This window comes from Mangifera indica, chromosome 2, assembly GCF_011075055.1.
Source record: "Mangifera indica cultivar Alphonso chromosome 2, CATAS_Mindica_2.1, whole genome shotgun sequence".
In the NCBI taxonomy this organism is placed as follows: domain Eukaryota; kingdom Viridiplantae; phylum Streptophyta; class Magnoliopsida; order Sapindales; family Anacardiaceae; genus Mangifera; species Mangifera indica.
This window is the reverse complement of record NC_058138.1, coordinates 23,582,046-23,602,238: the sequence shown is the minus strand read 5'-3', so window position 1 is coordinate 23,602,238 and position 20,193 is coordinate 23,582,046. Positions and strand designations below refer to the sequence as shown.

At 35.0% G+C, this 20,193-nt stretch overlaps 4 protein-coding genes across 8 annotated transcripts; 2 read left to right on the top strand and 2 right to left on the bottom strand.

Annotated features, from left to right (window-relative positions):
- Positions 1 to 382: 382 nt before the first annotated feature.
- Positions 383 to 4,307, bottom strand: LOC123209657. 3 transcript variants are annotated; one of them, XM_044627785.1, is made up of 9 exons: positions 3,936 to 4,306; positions 3,141 to 3,228; positions 2,914 to 3,027; positions 2,090 to 2,172; positions 1,865 to 1,979; positions 1,292 to 1,383; positions 1,006 to 1,017; positions 716 to 809; positions 383 to 633 (listed from the first exon to the last, which is right to left on the bottom strand). In XM_044627785.1, exons 1-9 carry the CDS (start codon positions 4,211 to 4,213, stop codon positions 553 to 555), a joined length of 957 nt encoding a protein of 318 aa, XP_044483720.1. In that variant the 5' UTR covers positions 4,214 to 4,306; the 3' UTR covers positions 383 to 552. The 3 variants fall into 3 exon arrangements, 2 of the variants coding, with proteins under 2 accessions (XP_044483720.1, XP_044483719.1); XM_044627784.1 differs by having other exon boundaries at positions 1,006 to 1,071; positions 3,936 to 4,300; XR_006501103.1 differs by lacking the exon at positions 383 to 633 and having other exon boundaries at positions 926 to 1,071; positions 3,936 to 4,307.
- A 386-nt stretch (positions 4,308 to 4,693) lies between these two features.
- LOC123201266 (kinesin-like protein KIN-14S) lies at positions 4,694 to 9,530 on the top strand. Its single transcript, XM_044616694.1, has 11 exons — positions 4,694 to 5,185; positions 5,743 to 5,873; positions 6,113 to 6,212; positions 6,302 to 6,565; positions 6,655 to 6,934; positions 7,282 to 7,443; positions 7,520 to 7,735; positions 7,820 to 7,857; positions 8,029 to 8,192; positions 8,272 to 8,385; positions 8,523 to 9,530. Exons 1-11 carry the CDS (start codon positions 5,125 to 5,127, stop codon positions 9,324 to 9,326), a joined length of 2,334 nt encoding a protein of 777 aa, XP_044472629.1. The 5' UTR covers positions 4,694 to 5,124; the 3' UTR covers positions 9,327 to 9,530.
- An 834-nt stretch (positions 9,531 to 10,364) lies between these two features.
- LOC123197290 (microtubule-binding protein TANGLED) lies at positions 10,365 to 12,349 on the top strand. Of its 2 annotated transcripts, none has more exons than XM_044611516.1 (4): positions 10,365 to 10,620; positions 10,940 to 11,082; positions 11,214 to 11,275; positions 11,362 to 12,349. In XM_044611516.1, exons 1-4 carry the CDS (start codon positions 10,540 to 10,542, stop codon positions 12,156 to 12,158), a joined length of 1,083 nt encoding a protein of 360 aa, XP_044467451.1. In that variant the 5' UTR covers positions 10,365 to 10,539; the 3' UTR covers positions 12,159 to 12,349. The 2 variants fall into 2 exon arrangements, with proteins under 2 accessions (XP_044467451.1, XP_044467458.1); XM_044611523.1 differs by lacking the exon at positions 10,365 to 10,620 and adding an exon at positions 10,685 to 10,796.
- Positions 12,350 to 12,756: 407 nt separating this feature from the next.
- Positions 12,757 to 17,864, bottom strand: LOC123197275 (mitogen-activated protein kinase kinase kinase ANP1-like). 2 transcript variants are annotated; one of them, XM_044611506.1, is made up of 17 exons: positions 17,395 to 17,864; positions 17,004 to 17,045; positions 16,751 to 16,816; positions 16,550 to 16,660; positions 16,393 to 16,473; positions 16,209 to 16,274; positions 16,028 to 16,110; positions 15,734 to 15,815; positions 15,553 to 15,653; positions 15,406 to 15,445; positions 15,202 to 15,261; positions 15,059 to 15,108; positions 14,792 to 14,957; positions 14,432 to 14,665; positions 13,997 to 14,334; positions 13,837 to 13,904; positions 12,757 to 13,260 (listed from the first exon to the last, which is right to left on the bottom strand). In XM_044611506.1, exons 1-17 carry the CDS (start codon positions 17,668 to 17,670, stop codon positions 13,157 to 13,159), a joined length of 1,968 nt encoding a protein of 655 aa, XP_044467441.1. In that variant the 5' UTR covers positions 17,671 to 17,864; the 3' UTR covers positions 12,757 to 13,156. The 2 variants fall into 2 exon arrangements, with proteins under 2 accessions (XP_044467441.1, XP_044467433.1); XM_044611498.1 differs by having other exon boundaries at positions 16,197 to 16,274; positions 17,395 to 17,863.
- Between the last annotated feature and the right edge of the window lie 2,329 nt (positions 17,865 to 20,193).

Here is a 20,193-nt window from a genome sequence, read left to right as displayed (position 1 = left end):
AGCTTAATGTTGAATGGTTTCGTTCAAGTAAAATATCGTAAATCTTTATTAATTTTAGATCTTGTATTTACATCTTTAAGATTTAATTTTGAATAAATGGGAAATAGATAAATATACAAGTTACGAGGTTTAAATAATATTTTAAATTTAAAAGGTTAAAATATAATTTTTGAGCCTAGCAAGAACCATCCATTCTTGTCTTAAGTTTAAGTTCTCAGTGAACTCAAACTCAAGCTCTACCATATAGCAATTGAGTTGAACTCAAGTCAAACACAATTTGACTTGTTCGCAGCCCTATTTGTGCTGCTTTCTTGCCAAGAAAATTTGATACGTCATTTGGTATCCGGGAAATTTTTGACAGCAGCACTGAAAAGAGCCCATAGAAAGGAAGCCACAACAAAGGTTGCAACGTGAAACTCCTGTATTAGAAATCATAAAGTGGTATAAATGTTACAGAGTCAACTGATGCAGAGCTTAAAATTGCAACATATTTACTTCAATGGAGGGGGATGACAAAGGAAAATTATTTTGAAATGGCTTTCATGAATCGGTTTATTGAGGAGAAAATGCTTGCTGCTTGACCGAACAAAGAGGGGCCTTCCCCGAGTTTTCTTCGACATCTCCAAATAGTATCTGCGAGGACAAAACAGAGTTGATGGAACTTTATATGTACAATGCAAATCGATTTGCTCTTGGATTTTTAGGATTGACTAACCTCCAGGTCTTCAGCATTTGGATGGCTTATAAATTCTTTGGCAAGGAGATATCTGTTTGGCCTATCTTTATCATCATAAAACACCTTCCATAATCTGATTCATTATAAGAAAAGAAAGAATCGGTGAGAGTGTCCAATAGTCAATTGTGCACCATGAGAATGAAAGTGCTGGTGCCTGAGTTTATAGAGTTCTGCACAAACAGACTTCACCTGGTTCACTTGGCAGAAGCTAAACCAGATGAGGCCTGGGAGATGTTGGGAATCAACCAAAATGTAAAATGAAAAATTACCCTGGATAGCATCTGAACACAGCACCAGTTGGCAGAGGTCTCATTGAGTAAACTGTAGTGAAAGTGCTACACAGAAATAAATGAAGTTATATGCTGCAGAAGAATGAAATTATTATTAGAAAATGTATGAATAATGTTGCTTATAGGCAGTGGTGGATCTGAGTTCGAGCTTGACTCGATTCATTGGTAAACAGTGACACCGGATAACAAGACGATAAGTCAGCAGAGAAGAAGGTAAAAAGTATGTCAGGAATTGTAATGTTAAAGTATATAACTATAATCTTACCTTAGAAAGTATCTCCTTAAGTTGCGAACATTTATCCCAACTCCAACATCTTCGCTGATGAGACGCGGATTCCACATGATCAGAGGTCTTGGCTAGCAATATATCAGGAGATACAGTGAGGAAGATTTTCCTTCTAGCTTAAATTATACAAGAAAGGAAAAGAAATAATTACATGGCAATACAGCTAAAAGAAGGGACTGAAACAATACTGTTTACACGATGAAAATATTGCTGGTATGAAGATACAAATACCTTATATCATTGAAGGATGAGAATTTGAATTTGAAGATATAGATGGGAGAAATTTGTTGAAAAAGGGTTTTTTTCTTTTTGACAGGGAACCCCAGTTGCCGGAGTGCAACCACCAAGTCAATAAATCTTGGGGAGACTAGCCCAGCAACTTCAATAAGGACATTATCAAAAGACACTAGCATGTGTATTTAAGTCCATTTAAGAGAGTGTGGAGTTGAACCTGAGTCCTCTGACTCCACACGGATATTTCACACTTCAACCAACTGTTTTACCCGTAAGGGTGAAAGGGTGTGTTTTTAACAAGGATAGTAGGATTCTTACTGGATCATCAGAGAGACTTGATGCAATTTTCTGTACATATTGCAGCATTTGATAGTCAGGAACAATCATAATAACAATTTCATCTTCACTCTCCACTGGTTTTCGGTCACTTAAACTGGATAAAGAGACGGAAGAATTGCAAGTTACTGAGTTACTATACATTCATATGAGTTGAAATATGAACATGATGCATTTACGTCTCATCAATATGGTGAATTATGCTACCTGGAGAATCCAAAAGCAGCATCTTTCCACCGGTATTTTAGAAGTGCAGCAGCACCGGCATCTGGAAATATGGCTTTTACATTCTATCACACGAAATTAAACATTGTAGCAACTGAGCTTACATTGTGAACAAGTATAAGCTAAAATTAAAATATCAAGAAAGCAAGAGCACCTGCAGCTATTGTTGTAATACTATGTTATATTAGCGTAGAAAACATATTTCAATTTTGTATTTCATGAAAGAACTAGAGAGTATGTCGAATATAAAGTAAAAAATCACACTCAAACCAATGTGCGATTTATTCTGGATGAACCTAAAACAAGGCTATGTCCAGTAGAGTAAATATTATTTTAATATCTCCTCACACCTCACATTACAATGAATATTTTTGCTAAGAGAAACATGTTAGGATTTTCAAACCAATGTGCGATTTATCTTAGGCGAATTCAAAATAAGGCTACATTTAGCAAAGTCAATATTATTTTAATATATTATAATGAATGTATTTACTAATGAATTGTTATATCACTCATACAAGAAAATAATGAGTTTATATACTAGAATTATTAATGTTAGAGAAACTTGCTTGGATTCTTATTCTTAACATGGATTAAGCCCAAACTGCGTTACCCCTTGCCCCTTTCATCGTGGAGCGGGGCTTTTTCCATTGATTGGGCAATAGTACCTCTGTGTGTCGCGCCTTATAGATAATTTGCTAGAAGTTTATATTGAGCTTTATTGAGTTTTGTCTCATATTTTAGCATCAGTGGAAGAGGATCCTCCAAACTATGTTTTTTCAGCAAAGTTAATTCTTAAAACTAACCTGACATCCTGTTTTCTCAATAAGAGTATCCACAAAAATCCTTGATAATTCCCAGAGTTCACTCTGTGCTCCTTCTTCATCTAGAAACTGCAGCTGGGGGATCAAGAGCTCCACCTGCAAAATTATTTACGAAAAGTTAGCTAGTCAAGTAGCATAAGAAAAAATTCATCCATAAAAAGAAGCTGAAGGACGAGCAAAGATATGAATCTGTCATAATTGGCACATACTATAGCTCTCATTCCTCCAGAAGACAGGAACAAGGAACTTGCTTCACTTGATTGCCGGACGGCACCTTCCAAATCTGAAGGCAAGCAGCTGTAACATCAAATAGAGACAATCAAGATTTATTTTATTTTTCAAGTGAATGGCATCAACAACTCTCCTTCATGTTTCAGTTTTGATAGAACATTTCAAGTACCACCCCAAAAGCTAGCTCAAGGGTAAGACTTTCACCTCAAACTAATCACTTTGTTGCAATGTTATTGCAACTGAACTTCGATTCCAGTGTTTGGTAGTATTGGGTCTCTCTCACCTCGAAAGCTAGATAAGGGGGAGACTTTTTCTTACATTTATATACTAACACCTAGCTTGTTTCCCAACCAATATGAGACAACCCAGCACGAAGAAACTTTTATATTAAAGCATAAAAGACTCCTCAAATCCATCTAAAATTTCAAGTTTGTTTAGCATTTTATACATCTTAAAGCTCTTCCCTTTTAGATATTGGAAACTTATAATCCTCTAACTAATACACCTCAAAAAAAAAAAAAAAAATTGAAAAATTCCTTCCTCTGCAGCATAGCTATTACAGATGAACTAAAATTTTTATTAGCAGATCTCAATTAGACCATCCAAATTACGGCTTCTTTAAAAACTATTCTTTTCATTTGAACATGAAAAATGGAGTCATCTACATAATTATACCAACTGAGCAGAAGACCAAAAAGAACCAGTCACCCTAAAAATCTTAGAATACCCAGATGAGACTTTATGTATAAAAAGAGGGTTAAAAGCAATGGAACCTGTCATCTTCTTCTTGCTGTTGTTTTTCTTCTTGAATCGCTGTCTGTGGTTGTGGTTGAAAAGAAGAGTCTTCAAGAGGATCATCTCCCTGGAATTTCTCAAACTTGGCATAAGTTGTTGATGTGGAGGACCAAGATGCTTTCTTTAGTGAAATTCCATTGTGGCCATTGAAGAATGAGAGAGAAGAAGAAGAAGAAGAAGATAAGGGTGAACGAGTGGTTGGTGTTGAAGCTGAGTTGCAGTAGAAACTGCAACTTGGAATTGATGAAGAAGCCATGAATCTACTTACGACCAACTGTTCAACTGTTTTAACCGGATAGTGTTAATAATTTCTTAGTATTATAATCATCAAATAGAAAATAATAATAATAACAAAAAAAAAAAAACTCTTAAAATGTTAGAGAAATTATAATAAATATTCCTAATTCAAAGAATAATCTAATCAATGTTTTGGATTCAAATTGGATATTAGTCTAGTGAAAGGCAAGTTTAAGTCAACTAAGAGTTGTAATAATTAAATCGATTATCGAACTAAATTATTATTTAAATATATATTAATAATAATATTAAAAAATTATTTATTAAGATATTAAATATAAAATTATAATTATAATTACATAAAAAATTAAATGTGGCTTGATAAAACTTGTTAAATTTATTTGATTCATATTTCATAACGATATCAATATAACACTGTATTAGTATTTAATTATGCTTAAAATATAATTCAACACTTTTAACTTTTTAATTTTATTTTTTTATTAATATAAAAATCTCAAGATGTCGAGTGCGTATTACATGAATAAATAAAAAAAAAATTCATCATTTTTCTAATTTTATTTAAAATGCATTGTGCTAAAATTAAAAATAAATAAATATGTAAAAATTTAAAATAAAGATCAAGTCAAACGGGAAGTCAAACCGGATGACCCGTTCTCCATTTCTGGGGCAAAGCTCCGTTTAACCGAACCCAAATACCCTGATGCCTTTCCTTTAACGCTCCAAAGCCTGATTACTATATAGCCGTTAGAAACAAATCGAGCGCTTTCAAATTCAACGGCTCACGTTCATTTCAATTCAAAATTAAATCTTCTCTGTCCCTCCATTTAACCCTCCAAGGCTCTCTCTCTCTCTCTCTGAACGTCGTAATTTTGCTTTCAAAATCATCGAACTCTGATTCTTTTTTCAATGAATCAGACCATGGAAATGGACTGCGAGAAATGCGAGCACAACGGCGATTTAAACACAGGTTCGTACTTGTTCTTTATTCAAGAAAATCGTTCTTTTTTGGTTGTAATTTGATGAAAGAATTGGTTTTTATTTTCTTTGTTCTAAGAATTTGTTGATTTCACGTTATATGGTTTCTAAATGTGTTTTCTCGCTTCTGATTTTCGATTTTTCTCTCTTTTTTTAAATTTTGCTCCAGATCAAACCCTAAAGGGCGAAAGTTAGAATTTTGTAATCGTCTTTTTCTTTTTTTGACGATTTGAATTTGGATATCAATTTTTTATGTTTTTGAATATTGATATTATTCTTCTTGCTATCTAGGGTTTTACGTGTTCTGTTTGGTTGCTGGGAAATAAAAAAGATTAACTCTTAAATTTAAGGTTAATGATATCTTGATATTTTGAAGTTCGGTTTTGTGTAACTGGCTAAAGGGTAATGTTCAATTGGGTCTCTAACGGACGAAATCATGTGATTTAAAAAAAATTTATTGACTGAATTAAGAGTTTTGACTGCTTTATTTATTCCTTCTTTCGTTTCTGTCATTTAAATATTTACTTTACGGTCTTCTTGTTGCTTTAGAAATAGCTGAAGAGGTTAGCAGTTTTGTGGATGAGGATGGTTTATCAAACTCAAACCGAGAAATTTCTCCAGCTCAAGGGCCAACCCTTCCAATACTGCAAAAGGTTATATGTTTGAGCAATAAGATTCAGGTAAAATGGTGCTACTTGAATCACATTTAGTTCATTTCTTGCTGATAAGTAGGATGGTTTAGTCTTATTTAGGCAATTGAGTTTCAGAAAATTAATGAAATTAAGATGAAATAGTCTGTGTTCGGTTGATTGTTAGTGTAGGTAATTTCTCTGTTTGGTATCAAATTCTGTGAAATTTTGAGCCTTTTCTTTGTTCCACTTTATTGTTTTTGGCATTAAGTTGATGCTTGGTGTTCTAGGATTTGAAGAGAGATCACACAAGTCTTTCAGATCAAGTGAAGAACATAAGTATTGATTGTTTTGCTGGCCCTGGTGTTTCAAACACTCTTAAGCATCTCAGTGAGTATCAGATACTGATTTTGACAATTGTTTCTCACCTGTTTTCCTTCTTGGTTTTATTTTATTTTAATTGCTATTTTTGGTATTAGGTATCGAATTTGAGCTTTTGAAGAAGAAGTACATAGATGAGTCCTTAGAACGAAAGCGGCTTTATAATGAAGTGATTGAGCTGAAAGGCAATATTAGGGTCTTCTGCAGATGCAGACCATTAAATCCAGCTGAAATTACTAATGGATCCACTTCGGTAGTTGAATTTGACCCATCTCAAGAAAATGAGCTACAAATTGTTTCTTTGGATTCTTCTAAAAAGCAATTCAAGTTTGATTTTGTGTTTAAGCCTGAGGACAATCAAGGTAATCCATGATCTCTACAATGTAAAACATTTGCTATAATGGATATTGAAATGTTTAAATATTTAATCCTAGATTTTTAAAATGTGCAGAGGATGTTTTTGCACAAACAAAGCCTATTGTGACTTCAGTACTGGATGGCTATAATGTCTGCATATTTGCATATGGACAAACTGGAACTGGGAAGACATTTACTATGGAGGGTACACCTGAAAATAGAGGAGTAAACTACAGGACTTTAGAGGAGTTGTTTCGTATTTCCAATGACCGATCTGGTGTCATGAGATATGAGTTATTTGTTAGCATGTTGGAGGTTTACAATGAGAAGATAAGGGACCTTTTAGTTGAAAACTCCAACCAACCTTCCAAGAAGTGAGTTCCCTGTGATCATTTAATGAAAAATCTCACTTATAAGTAATTTTAATCTTATGTTCTATATTTCTGACTGATTATTATCACTTCACCGCTGGAAACAAGCTGATGCTAGACATGGCCACTTGGCAATAGAAGCTTCATTTTTTAGGCCTCTTTCTCTATGATGAATCTATCACATTTCTGCTTCTTTGCAATTAACAAAAGAAATGGCTAGCTTTGAAATGATTCTACAAAGAACTGGGCTAAACAAGAGCTTTCATTTTAAGAATTTGGCTGGAATCTTTTTTAAGAATTGTGTTGAAACAGATAATAATTTTCAAGTAATTTACAATACATGGATGAAGGTTGGAGATAAAGCAGGCAGCAGAAGGAACCCAAGAAGTGCCAGGACTCACTGAAGCTCGTGTCTACAGTACAGAGGAAGTGTGGGAGCTACTCAAGTCCGGAGCCAGAGCCAGATCTGTAGGGTCCACTAAAGCCAATGAGCTCAGTAGCCGATCTCACTGGTAAGTTTAGTAATCAAAAAGAGGTGGACAAAGCTTTCATATATTGTGGTAATGACATAAAATTGTCTGTATGTAGCTTGTTGCGAGTGACTGTTAAGGGGGAGAATCTAATAAATGGACATAAGACTAAGAGTCACCTTTGGCTGGTAGACTTGGCTGGTAGTGAGCGTGTGGGAAAGATTGAAGTTGAAGGTGAGAGATTGAAGGAGTCTCAATTTATAAACAAATCCCTTTCAGCACTTGGTGATGTTATATCTGCCCTGGCTTCAAAATCAGGCCATGTTCCATACAGGTTCCTCTCTTTCTCTGTCAGGTACCTGTTTAACTGCCATATTCTTGTTGTATCTGAAATGTTTGTTTTTTTATTTGGAACCAGGAATTCAAAGCTTACTCATATGCTACAGAGCTCCCTAGGTGAGTGTTCTATTTTAGCATTTTTCCATTTGGAGTGGATCCTCCAGAATTTGGTTCCTGGCAAGTTTTGAGGTTAATTCCTCTGACAGAATTGCTTGGCACTTGGGTTACGGAGAATTTGAACACATTTTTAATTCTCAAGGAATATTTCTAACTAGAATATGTAATCAGGTGGCGATTGCAAAACTCTGATGTTTGTCCAGATCAGTCCAAATTCTGGAGACCTTGGAGAGACCCTTTGTTCTCTGAACTTTGCCAGCCGAGTTAGGGGAATTGAAAGTGGTCCTGCTCACAAGCAGGCTGATGTGTCAGAACTCTTCAAGTACAAGCAAATGGTATGTATGTTTCTCAAGTTTGTGTGCAATTTATTTTGCTCTCAGACCAAATGAAACTCAGGTTTTTTAATAATAATAGGCAGAAAAGTTGAAGCAGGACGAGAAGGAAACAAAGAAATTGCAGGATAGTTTGCAGTCCTTACAGTTAAGACTCGCTGCCAGAGAACATATCTGCAGAAATCTTCAAGAAAAGGTATTATCAGGACTCAAAGTCTTTTCAAAAGCTTACTATCATGTCTTTTTTAACCTGGTAATTTTTTCCTGAACTGATTATATTTTGTGCTCATCATTGATTTCCCTAACCAGAACTGTTACTGAACTTTATAACAGGTCCGGGACCTTGAGAATCAATTAGAAAATGAAAGGAAAACCAGAATCAAGCAGGAAACCAGAGCTTTTGCCGCTGCATCTACTCAGTCTTTAGGACTGTCAACTATAAAAGAAGCCACAGGGAAGACAAAGACAGAGAAAAAGCCTCCCTTGGGTCCTTCAAAATTGAGGATGCCACTACGAAGAATCACCAATTTCATGCCCCCGCCATCTCCTGTCCCACCTCGGAAAATCACCACCATTAGAAACAAAATTGCAACTTCAGTAGACAAAGAAAACCTTCACAGTAACATAATGGCAGAAACAAGCACCAAAAGCCTTGTGAAACCAAGACGTATTTCCATTGCTGTCAGACCTCCTCCCCATGCAACATTGACAACAAAAGTTATTCAGCCCAAAAGAAGAGTATCCATTGCAACTCTCCGGCCAGAGCAAAGCTCATACATGACAACACCACTCCACCCCTCTGTCTCTAACTTTCAAAATGGAAGCGCAATGGGCGGCGGCAGGCAGTCACTCTTGAGGGACCCTCGAAAGGCGAGGTACTCAAAACTATTCTCACCATTACCAGTATTCAAGACAGCAACAGAGACTATCACTGCCACACCAACTGCCATGAGGAGCAGCAGTAAGTTCATGGGAAGTCCTCCTACACAGGCTGGGTCATGGAGGCCAAAGCATCCAACAGTTGTAGCACTACAGAGGAAATCACTGGTATGGAGCCCTTTAAAGTTGAGAGGCATGAAAAATGCCAGGAGATCATTATTGCCTTCTTCACATCCCACAACTGAGATGCTGCAATGAACAAGGAAAACATGTCAAGTTTTCACCTTCTCTGTATTGTCAATGCCCCCTCCTCTATTACAGGGGAAAAAAATCCCCATTCTTCCTGTTCTGTGTTAGTGTTTTCATTTCTTAAATTCTTTTTCTCTCTTTTTTGGATGCTTTTACATATGTATGCTTCTTGCTTACCAATCCGAACATTTCTTTTGCATTTTCTTTTCCGTATCCAAGTGTCTTTTGAATTGATTCTTTGTGCATGTCACCTGCAACAATGTGGCACTATGATATTTCGTGAATTAACAGTAAATATAAATATAGATACAAACATCGACGTATCATCATATATTTAGATAATTTTGAATAAATGAAACTCATATTTATATATTTTATTAGTGCATATAATATTATTACTCATTGTGAGTGGATCATGATTTCGATATAAACTTCAACGGATGAAATTACAAAGTTATATGATTTTAAATGTCAACTATTTTGATCTATAAAATCTTTTTATATATGTTTTGTCAAAACAAGTTAATTTTATTGAAAAGTTAAATTCTATTATAATTTAAAAAATAAATATAAAATAATTTAAACGTTATTGAATCTGAACAAAACCTAGTTTGAACTCAATTAGTTGAAATTAGAATTTGGTTTTAAAAACAATTTAATTTTATATTAGATTTGAATCGATGCAAATTTAAATATTTAGATTAATTCAAACTTATTTTATTTGTAAAAACAAATCTAACATTTTGTCTCAAATTTGTGTTTGAGTAGCTGCCCCACTTGGTGTTTAATGTCATTTAAAGCAATAGGATATTTGTTTTCAATATTTGATATTGGAATTTACATCTTAAATTGCATACTTTATCTAATTAATATCATACACAAAAATTACGGAAATTAGCGGCACAGATCCGATTCATGCAGCTTGCGATTGATGACACGTGTACAAAAAAAAATAGCCGTTTGTGTACGTTTTCGTTGGATAATTAGACCGTTGGACAAAAAGATCCGTTACCAAAGTTCCACTTTGAATATCTAATCTGACTTTTCACGCCAAGAGTTAAAACTCGGAACACAGGGACGGACAGTGAAAGCAGCAACAGAGTGAAAAATCCAGTTCGAGTTACTGGTTGATGGACCCTTAAGAGAGAGGGAAGTGGGAAGGAGCGGAGGAGGCTGGAGAGACCCACAGAGGATTTTGGTTTGAGCTTTTGAGCGGATAAAAATGGTCGCCAGAACCCCACCAAAGCAGAGGAGAGTTATGGCTCCTCTCAATCCAAATCTAATAAGAGAAACTGTGAAGAAGGTATAATAATTGTTAATTCTTCAATGTGCTTGCTGGGGTCTTCAGTTGTTTTATTTAAGTTTTGACAGAATTTTGTCTAGGCTTGTGGGCTTTTGATCTTTTCATGGTGTGACAAATTTTGAGCTCCTTTTGCTTCTTGTATTTTCTCGGCAACCAAGTAGAGAATTTTGTCTCAAGTGCGTTTTATTTCTCTAGCCTTGTGGGTTTGAGTTGTTTGTTTGTTTTTTTTTTCAAAGTCCTCAGAATTTTTTTATTTTCATCTCCTTGGATTTTGGCAACAAAAGCTGATATATTTATGGTGGCTTTTTCTTTTGAGAAGGTGGATAAATGTATGGCAAGATTGCAAGAGCTACAATACACAGTGGCAGGAGGCAATAAGGTAATATCCGGGGTTAGTCTGAGTCCTAGAAGTACCAGAGGCTACTTGAGGACTAGTCTCAGGTGCAAGCAAGAATCTTTAAGGCAAGTTCTTAGTTATGGGTTTAATTTTTCGTTTGTATATCAGTTGAAAATGGTAGTTATTTTGTTGATTTTGGTCCTTTTTTTTGTGCGTATTCAAATGGGTTGTTTGTGTTTTTCTTGTTTAATTGAAGGATCAAGAATGGTGCAGCCCCTAAAAGGTCTCCAGGGGGAAAGTTGCCATTAAGTGCAGGAGGTTAGTTGTTAATGAGATCAGTTTCATTTTCTTTGTAATATATTTTCTCATCAACCAAACACAACTTGAGTGCTCGATTTGTGCAGAAGAATGGCGCAGAATGTCATTACCAGCAATGCTAGTAGGCGAAACAGTAGGAGAAATTCTACAAGCAAGCCAATTTGCAAGAGAAATAGTAGCGGCAGTTGCTAGCAAGACCAAGAAAATGATCCCTGAAGATCCAAAAACACCAGTGACTGAAAAGAGAAACCAAGGGCCAAATCCTGAGAACAGTGAGCTCAAGGTTAGAAGAAAGAAGGAAAAACAAAATAAGCTTCAATCAATCAGAGCAGAACCCCGTTCGCCAACTCTTCAGAGGGCTCGATCGCGAATCAATTTCAAGATTTCACCTCCTAAAAATGTAAGAGAACTTGAAAAGGAGAACAACAGATATTTGGCAAATAGAGTGTCACCAAGGAACAGACCATTTGCCAAAAAGACAGTTCTTTTTCCAAATCCTTTGTTTCTTTCAACAACACCTTCAAAGCAGCAAAAATTTTGCAAGACAAGGTCCCCAGTTATGGCAAAAAACAAGCAAACTCCTCACAAGTTTTTGATAAAGTCTCCACCATCAGCTTCCTCTAAGTTTCAAGTGAAGATCAAAAGCCCACCAGTGGTTTCTCTTTCTCCTACAAGACCTGCAAACTTTAGCAAGAAGAAGTCTCCGCTCAAGTTGTCTACTGCTTCGAAATTGCGTCGTTCATTTTCACCTTCAAGATTGGCAAACAGATTGGTGTCTCCATTGAAGAGCAGAAAGAGTGTACAGAAGTGTGATGGGCAAATGAGTGGACTGAAACAGCGTCCTACTTCAATATCCATGCGATTCTCGACGGGGAGATTTTGATGGCCACGTGGCTATGCACTCTTTTGAAATGTCCATAGTTGATTCTTTCATTAAGTTCATCACGATTGTGAGCTTCTATCTTGCATACATTGTTTGTTTGACGTATAAATTTGTGAGCTTTATCATAAATTTTTGCAAGCTTTATTTCTGCACAAGTCTGAGCGAGGAAATGGGAAATGCAATTCTTTTTACATGGACCTAACTTTTCTGCCATGGGATTCCACAACTTTTTAAAATCATCTACAAAAGAAAGGAAAAAGTAGGATCTTTTTCTCAGAATTTAAATACAAAGAGCTCCCTATGATGTGCTGTACATGATTGACATTTGGCAATTCATCATAAAGGCCAAAGTTGATTTACAATAGTTAGAATCAGAAAGCATACATAGTTACAAGAGTGGCAAAGTGTAATTTTTACAGTTGAATAATGGAAAAGTGTCATAGCGACAAAAACGGGTGGAAAAGTAATCGATCTGTTATTTAGAAACAACTGACACACTCAAATACAATCTGGCTCAGTCATTTCGATGTTAAATGATTTTTTTCTGGATAATGTCCAGGTTAAAATAGTGTTTCTGATGTTATGGCACAAGATTTCATTGACTTCCAAAAGCCATATCAATCCATTATTCTACATTTTTAATACAATTTCTGTCCTGGGACTGTGCACTACATACAAACTTGAGAAATTATCTACTGTCTCCTAAAAACACCCAAAAATGAAAAGCCAGCGAAATAAAGAAGGATAGAAATATTTCTTCAAACATAATTTCTTCTCTCCCCCTTAATGGAGATTATATTGCAACGATACCATACATTTTTAGGCTGAACAATGAGAAATTGAATAAAATGCCTCAGATATTCTGTTTTCAAGTGAAGCTGGCAAACCAATCCCGTAGCATTATTTCACCACTCTTAGCAAAACTGCATATCTTAGGATGAACTCATGACAGGAATATTCAAGTTCCCCTGTGAAGGTTGAAACATTCTGATATGCCCTCATTTTCCAGGAGATGCAAACCTTGTCCTATCTCTCTGCCGATTTAGAACTCGATCCTTTGGTGAAGATGTTTTCCCTCCCATGCCTGCTTGCCTCATTATCTCTGCAAAGGAGGCTTCCACAGCCTTTCATCAAGGACTGATAAAAAAAAACCTTAATGCCTAGAAGCTAAATATTCATTTTGCCTAGAATTTCATGGCCATGCAAGCACAACAGTTTGACATATTCATTAACATATATGTGGACAATTCTGCTCCAGTCCGAGGTTTTTAATTTTTTAATCAAACATTAATTGCTCTGTCATGTTTGTCAAGAGCTTTAATAATACATTTACATCATATTCAGCAATGCCTAGCTACACAAATTCATTCATGTCATAACTACCTTGTTTGAATAAATGACACTTCAATTAACTAAGCAAGAATTCATGTATGTGTTATAAACCAGGCAGAAAACCATAAGCTTAGATCCTTCAGCTGAAACATATGACAAAATTCAGCAAGACTGACTGGATACTACAGATGGTTTTCCAGACAGAAAGGAGAGCTTTCTAGAATGATACAGTGAATCAGATAATCAAAATAGTGAGAAAAACAAGTGCTATAAGAAAATATTAAGCTGGCTTCTATACCCTTTCTTTATGGAAAAATAAAAACTGAGGATAAGCAATAATATCTACCTCGCTTCCTCTCAAGCTCTTGGTCAAGCTCTTCTTTCCACTTCCTTTGTCTCTCAGAAAAGCTCATACTGCAAATGGAATAATATTCTATTTCAGAATACTTAACAACAGGCTAAGGAACAATACACACCAAAGAAAAACGTTCATTTAATGTACCAACCTTGGGCTGCATGACTCTAGCTGACCTTCGACCACAAGCCCTTTCCTATCATTCAACTGAGGGGAAGAATTCTCTTGTGAAGTGTGATCATTTGTATTTGCAACATTTGGTACACGCTTACCATTACTCCCTGGACTTCCAGTCGTAGCAGCATCAACTGCTACAGATGGGCTCCCAAGAGGTACCCGACTTGGAGACCTGCTTTTAGGAGGTAATTTCAAGTAATTTGGAGAGGTTTCATTGCTAACCCTCTCAACGAAACTTGGAGAGCAAGATGCATTCAAACTATTGTAGAACTCTTCATATAAAGGAGTTTGTAGTTTCTTTAGTTCTACAGCCTGAGACATTAGTTTTTTAGTGAATTCAGTGGACTGGGCAATATTATAAAGCAAAACTACTTCCAAAGGCTGATTTTATAGCTATAAAAAATATTACCTTCACATCTAGAAAGGCTTTGATTTTTGATTCGGTAAGTTCATCATCATCCTCAGAGAGGCAAGGCCCATGAGGAAATGATAAATCATTGACCCCACCAGAAGCACTAAGGTGGCCAGCAGGCACATGAATTGATTGATCATTGTTTGGTTTCAGTCCTCTTTTCTCTGGTTCAGGACTTCCATCATATTTGCTTCTCGAATCATCCAAGGGCTCACTCATGGGATTAAAACTCTAAGTAAAAAGAGCACTAGTAATTGTCAAAGCTCTTAGATTACAAAATGATAGGCAAAGCTGTGGAAGAACATGAAAGTAGTTCCTCAAGTTATTAAAGTCATCTGGTGACAAAATAGAACTAACCTTTACATCACCAGGCATAAAAAAATCTCTATCTAGTTGACACAAATCATCATCGCTTGTTGCCCATACATGCTTAATTCCAGCAGGTTTCTCCAAAATCATGGTTGAGCAGCTAAGACTGCCCAAATTACATATGTCTGATGAGCCAGGGGATGCCATTGTTTGACTGCCAACAATATTAATGCCATATCAAAGCTTCCACAGTAACACAAGGACAAATTATCATCATTCATCATCCTAAAAGTTATCAAAGAAGAATACACATACATGTTTTCCAGATTTGCAGCCTGTGATGGTGAAGGAATTTCAGAATTTTCCTAATAATATTGAAATTCACCTTGTTACACTGATGGATTTGAAAGAAAGAAATGGAACTAACTACCATCATAATCTAATTTCAATATACTAACCATGACTGAAGCACGTAAAAAAGGATGAGATTCTCCGCATTCCCCAGTGACAAATGGATGCTGCATGTAATTGGAAAATAGGGACTTTTAAACCATTATAGAATCTAATCAATAGTGGTCCATCTCTTTTTCATTTTCTCTCAATCAACAACCTACTGCTGCCTTACAATGTTCCTAGTAATGAAGAACGATATATATAATTACCTTGAGCAATTCAGATGCTGTTGGTCTCATGTTTGGTTCCCTGCCACAGAAAGGAGAAATTTAATGCAACATTATAATTTTGACTAAACTAAATCTCAAACTACTATTAAGGGCACAAGAAGAAAAAGACAACATTAAGTGACATACTTTTGTAAGCATTTCAGCAAAAAATCTTTTGCCTCAACAGAAAGATGCTCAGGAATTGGTGGATGAGACTTTGTTGTTCCTATATAGAAGAGGGCAGCAACCTAGAAGAATCGCACTGTCAATCCAACATAAGAAAGAACAAAAAATAAAGCAAAAGGTTGAAAGCAGACAAAATAAGCACCTCTTGGTACTGCTGGCTCCAAGGAGGCTTTCCGGTGGCCATTTCAATCACCGTACACCCAACACTCCATATATCAGCAGAACTGGGGGGTCATACCCATTAAATATAAGAAAAATCAGCATGAAATTATTAATGGAAATAGTTCAGAGATGTAAATCTTAATCATCTGTGTAAGTTCACTGCAGAGGCAACAAGCTTGGCTAAATATCATGCTAAGTACAGGCATGGTTATGAAAGAGCCATACAAATGTTTAGAAAAGAAATTGGTCCTGTAATGGTTTGTCTAGACTCTACCAGGCATGTCCAGTCTGCAGAATAACTTCTGGAGCCATCCAATAAGGAGTCCCCTTCATAGACTTGGCCCCTGATACAGTTGCCTATTCTAACAAGCATTTCGTTAGATGGAATATAGTTTACAAGTAACAAAAGTAAATGACACAAAGTCAAATAAATGGTTCATTACCAGCTCAACCACCTGTTTGGATGCACCAAAATCTGCAAGTTTAATGCATCCTTTATTATCTACAAGGATATTTGCCCCCTGAAGTTGTACAACGAAATAAAAAATTAAAAAAAAGGTGACTATCACTTTAAGAAATATATGAGAGAGAGATCATAGCTCTTTCTAAATATACTATTGACTGAAAAAGAAAAGGCACCTTTATATCCCTGTGCATAATTCCATTCTTGTGTAAATACTCCAGCCCCAACAACAATTGCTTCGTGTAAGTTCTTACAACCTGCTTACATATTGATACATAAGAATGGTGTTTGAAACACAAAAAATCTGCAAAGGTCAGTTGGTAAAAGACTTACAGCCTCCGGAAATGGGCCAAACTTCCCCAAAAGTGATGATATTGATCCACCCGATACAAATTCCAACAAAATATTTAATGATTCCTCCTCCCTCACTGTACCCAAATATCTCTGGCAAATAAAAAGTAACATAACGAGTTGGAAAACTGACAGCTTTTGGCAAATTCAAATGGAACACAGAAGATGATACTCAATACTCACAACAATGTTAGGATGAGAAAGATCTTTGAGAAGCTTGACCTCTTCCTCAAGTTCCTTGATATGAGCCTACTCCAGGCAATGACAAATAAATCACGCCAACTTAGCAGTATATAAATATTCAACAATCCAATATCAAAACGAGTCACTAGCAACTGTTTCAGCTGACTCACTCTCGCAATGATCGTTGGCTTATTTTGATAACTGATTAAAAAAAAAAAAAACCACTTGGTAATCCAAAAATTCAGAATCAAACCTGTGTTTTTTCCTTTGAAGCACTGTTTGCTGCAATCAAAACCTGTAAAATACAATTAAAAAAATAAACTCACAAACTCAAACACAAAATAATCTAAAACTCAAAACGGATCCTCGGAACATCTAATTAACTTAACCACCAAAAAAAAAAAGCACCCTCAAACTCAATGTAAAAAAAATAATAATAATAAAAGTAGGAAAATTGAGTACAAAATCACACTTACATTTGTAAATCTACTCAATTCCAAAAAGCGATCAATTAAAGAGTGGCGAAAATCAAAGTAGAAAAACAAAAAAAAAAAAACTTTTTACCACCCATATAACATACATTCAAGAAGCACAAAACCCAGTAAAAAAATCGATGAAAATTAATTTAAAAAAAAAAGAAAAACCTGTTTGACAGCCAAAAGCTCTCCGGAATCAAGATTCATGCCCATGTAGACTCTGCCAAAAGCGCCACAACCAATCAACTCGCCTTTGCGCCATCGGATGGGAGGGGCCATTTTGAGAGGCGGAGAAGAAATGGGTTTGGAGAAGAGAGTGGATTTGCGAATGCAAGAATTGATCTTGTCGACTAGGGTTGGAGGAGTGTTGGGGTCGGGATTGTTGCTTTCTGAGGCCGTACGGAACACCAGCGATCGACGAACTGATCCAAAGAGATCTTGCATTTGTAATTACATCCGGGAATAAATGACTCAGTGAGTAGTGTAGAGAATGCAGAATGAAGGAAGAAAAAGTTAGAGTGACTCAGTGAGTGATGGGGTGAGTCGGGTTGGCGGAGTTAAGGCTTCATTTGGTCGGCAAAAGAACAAGGAAAATTGGAGATAGAGGAGGGAAAAGGAAGGCAGTGATTCTTTTTTAAAAAATATTTATTTATTTAAAAATTAAATTAAAATTATATACATAATTTTAAGATGTTTGTAAGAGGAAAGAGAATCTAAACATTGGGAGGAAAACCGCGTTAGTGAACATGAGCCCATGGGCCCAATGTTCCATTTTCAAGGTCCAAGTGGAGCATCACTTTTTCTGTTCTACTTTATTTATTTTTTCGTCTTTAGTTGACAACCATTACGGCCGACATGGAATAAGAATTAGTTTGAAATTAAAAATATTTAATTTAAAATTGGTTTAAATTGATAAACAGTATAAATTGAGATTTAAATTCAATTCAAAAGCAATTTCATGTTAAATTTAATGTGAACTAAATTAAAACTTGAATGTTCAAAAATTAAGACTTAAATTCTGTTAAAAAATAATTTGACTTTGAACTCAATTTGGGTTGAGTTAAAACTTGAATACTTTAACTCAGATCGTTTATGAAAATGAATATAATCTTTTACTTGAGTTTACGCTCGATTCATTCAATCTAAATTATGATTCAACTTGAAGAGTCCATGTGTAATTATTAATTTTAGGGTATTAGTTGATCCAATAATATTATTGAATCAATATCAAGAACTTTTCAACATCAAATTTGAAAATAATAGTGGAAACATTACTTGGAACCATGTACAAAAAGGAGGCAATAATGGAGAACATGTTACATTCTATTTAAGCTACAAGTTAAGATCTAAATAGCTAAATAACTGATAAGGTCACGTGCACAAATAATGAAGACTTATTTGTATATTAACAATGACCTGTTACTTTATTTTTCATTAAAAATCATATAATCATATAATGATATATTACACAAATAAATGTTTATTGTTAGTACAAATAATTTTACAATCATATATATATTTATATATATATGGTTAGAATCAAACCGAGTTGATTTAGCTCAAATTCATTAAATTGAGCTTGAATCGAGATGGTCGGTTAATTAATGAAATTAAGATGAATCAAGTTGGAGAGGGTTTAGTTTGGTTTGATTTGACTTGTGAAACAAATGACTAGCTCAAACTAGTTTAAGTTTGATTTGTGATTCGATTCAAGTCACATCAAACAAATGTTAAAATGACATTATTTCGCTTATAATTGGGTAAGATGACGTTGTTTTTCTAATGAATCGCAAACTTAAACCATAAATCTAAGGTTTGAACTAAACTTCAAACTTTAAACTTAAAAACTGAGTCAAATTGGAATTATCTTTAATTTTAGAAAGACGAATTCAAGTCTAACTTAAATTGTTCAACTTTTTTATTAGAGTCAAATTCAAGTTAGAGGGTATTCCAACTTGACTTAGTTTGCAAGTAGACTTATATATTCAAAGAAATATTATTAGAATATATAATAATTATGAATTACTAATATCCGAAAATTAGCTTATAATAATTAAAACACCAATATAATCTCAATTTTCGCCATAAAATATAAATTTAATGAAAGAAAAGAGATGAAATGTATATATGCATGAAGAAAATAATAATTGTAATCCTCGTATTATTTTAATTTTTTTATCTCTCTCATAATCTTGATATATATAATGGAATTAATAATATTGTACTTGAATCATATAACATTGATCATGATCTTCCTGCTAATAAATATTACATGCAAAAGCTCTAAATCAATGGAGTTATGGATCAACAGTTTATAATTATAATTATAATTATATATATATATATATATATATTTTCCTGTATTCACAAGTGAAACTATTGAACAAAAAACCTACTTATCTGTTGTGCAAAGGATCGGGGCTAGAGGGCACTTCTCGATTGATGGCTGCAACAAAACCCTCATCATTATCATCTTGGGAATTGTTTTTACTTGAAGTTTTGTTCCAAATCTGAGGCTTCTTCTGTGTTTCTGCAGCTTCTAGATATCTTCTCCCTGCTAGAGCTTCATGTCCCAGAAATGATATGCTTAATAAGAAAAGCAGAAGAAGAAGAATAGTAAAGTGAACTTGAGTCATTGACCTCGGCATGGCTTATTTAGTACTTGTAGAAAGCTTTTTCAAGAAGCAGCTCTACTTGAAAGAGATGAGAGAAGAGAAGAAGAAAGAGAGAAATAGAGGGGAAAGGGGGAGAGAGAGAGACTTGGGACTTCTGGTGTAAGTACCAACTTAGGAAACCGTCCAAAAAGGGACCTCAAATTCAGGATCTTATATTTGCTTTGACTTTCTTCAAACTCCCGCGTCTTAAAGTCTAAAACGTGCAAGTGTCCCGCTGATTAATGTTGCTTTTTAGGGTTTGTTTATGTTTGTTTATCACAATAAGTAATATTATATATAGATACTAAAAGAT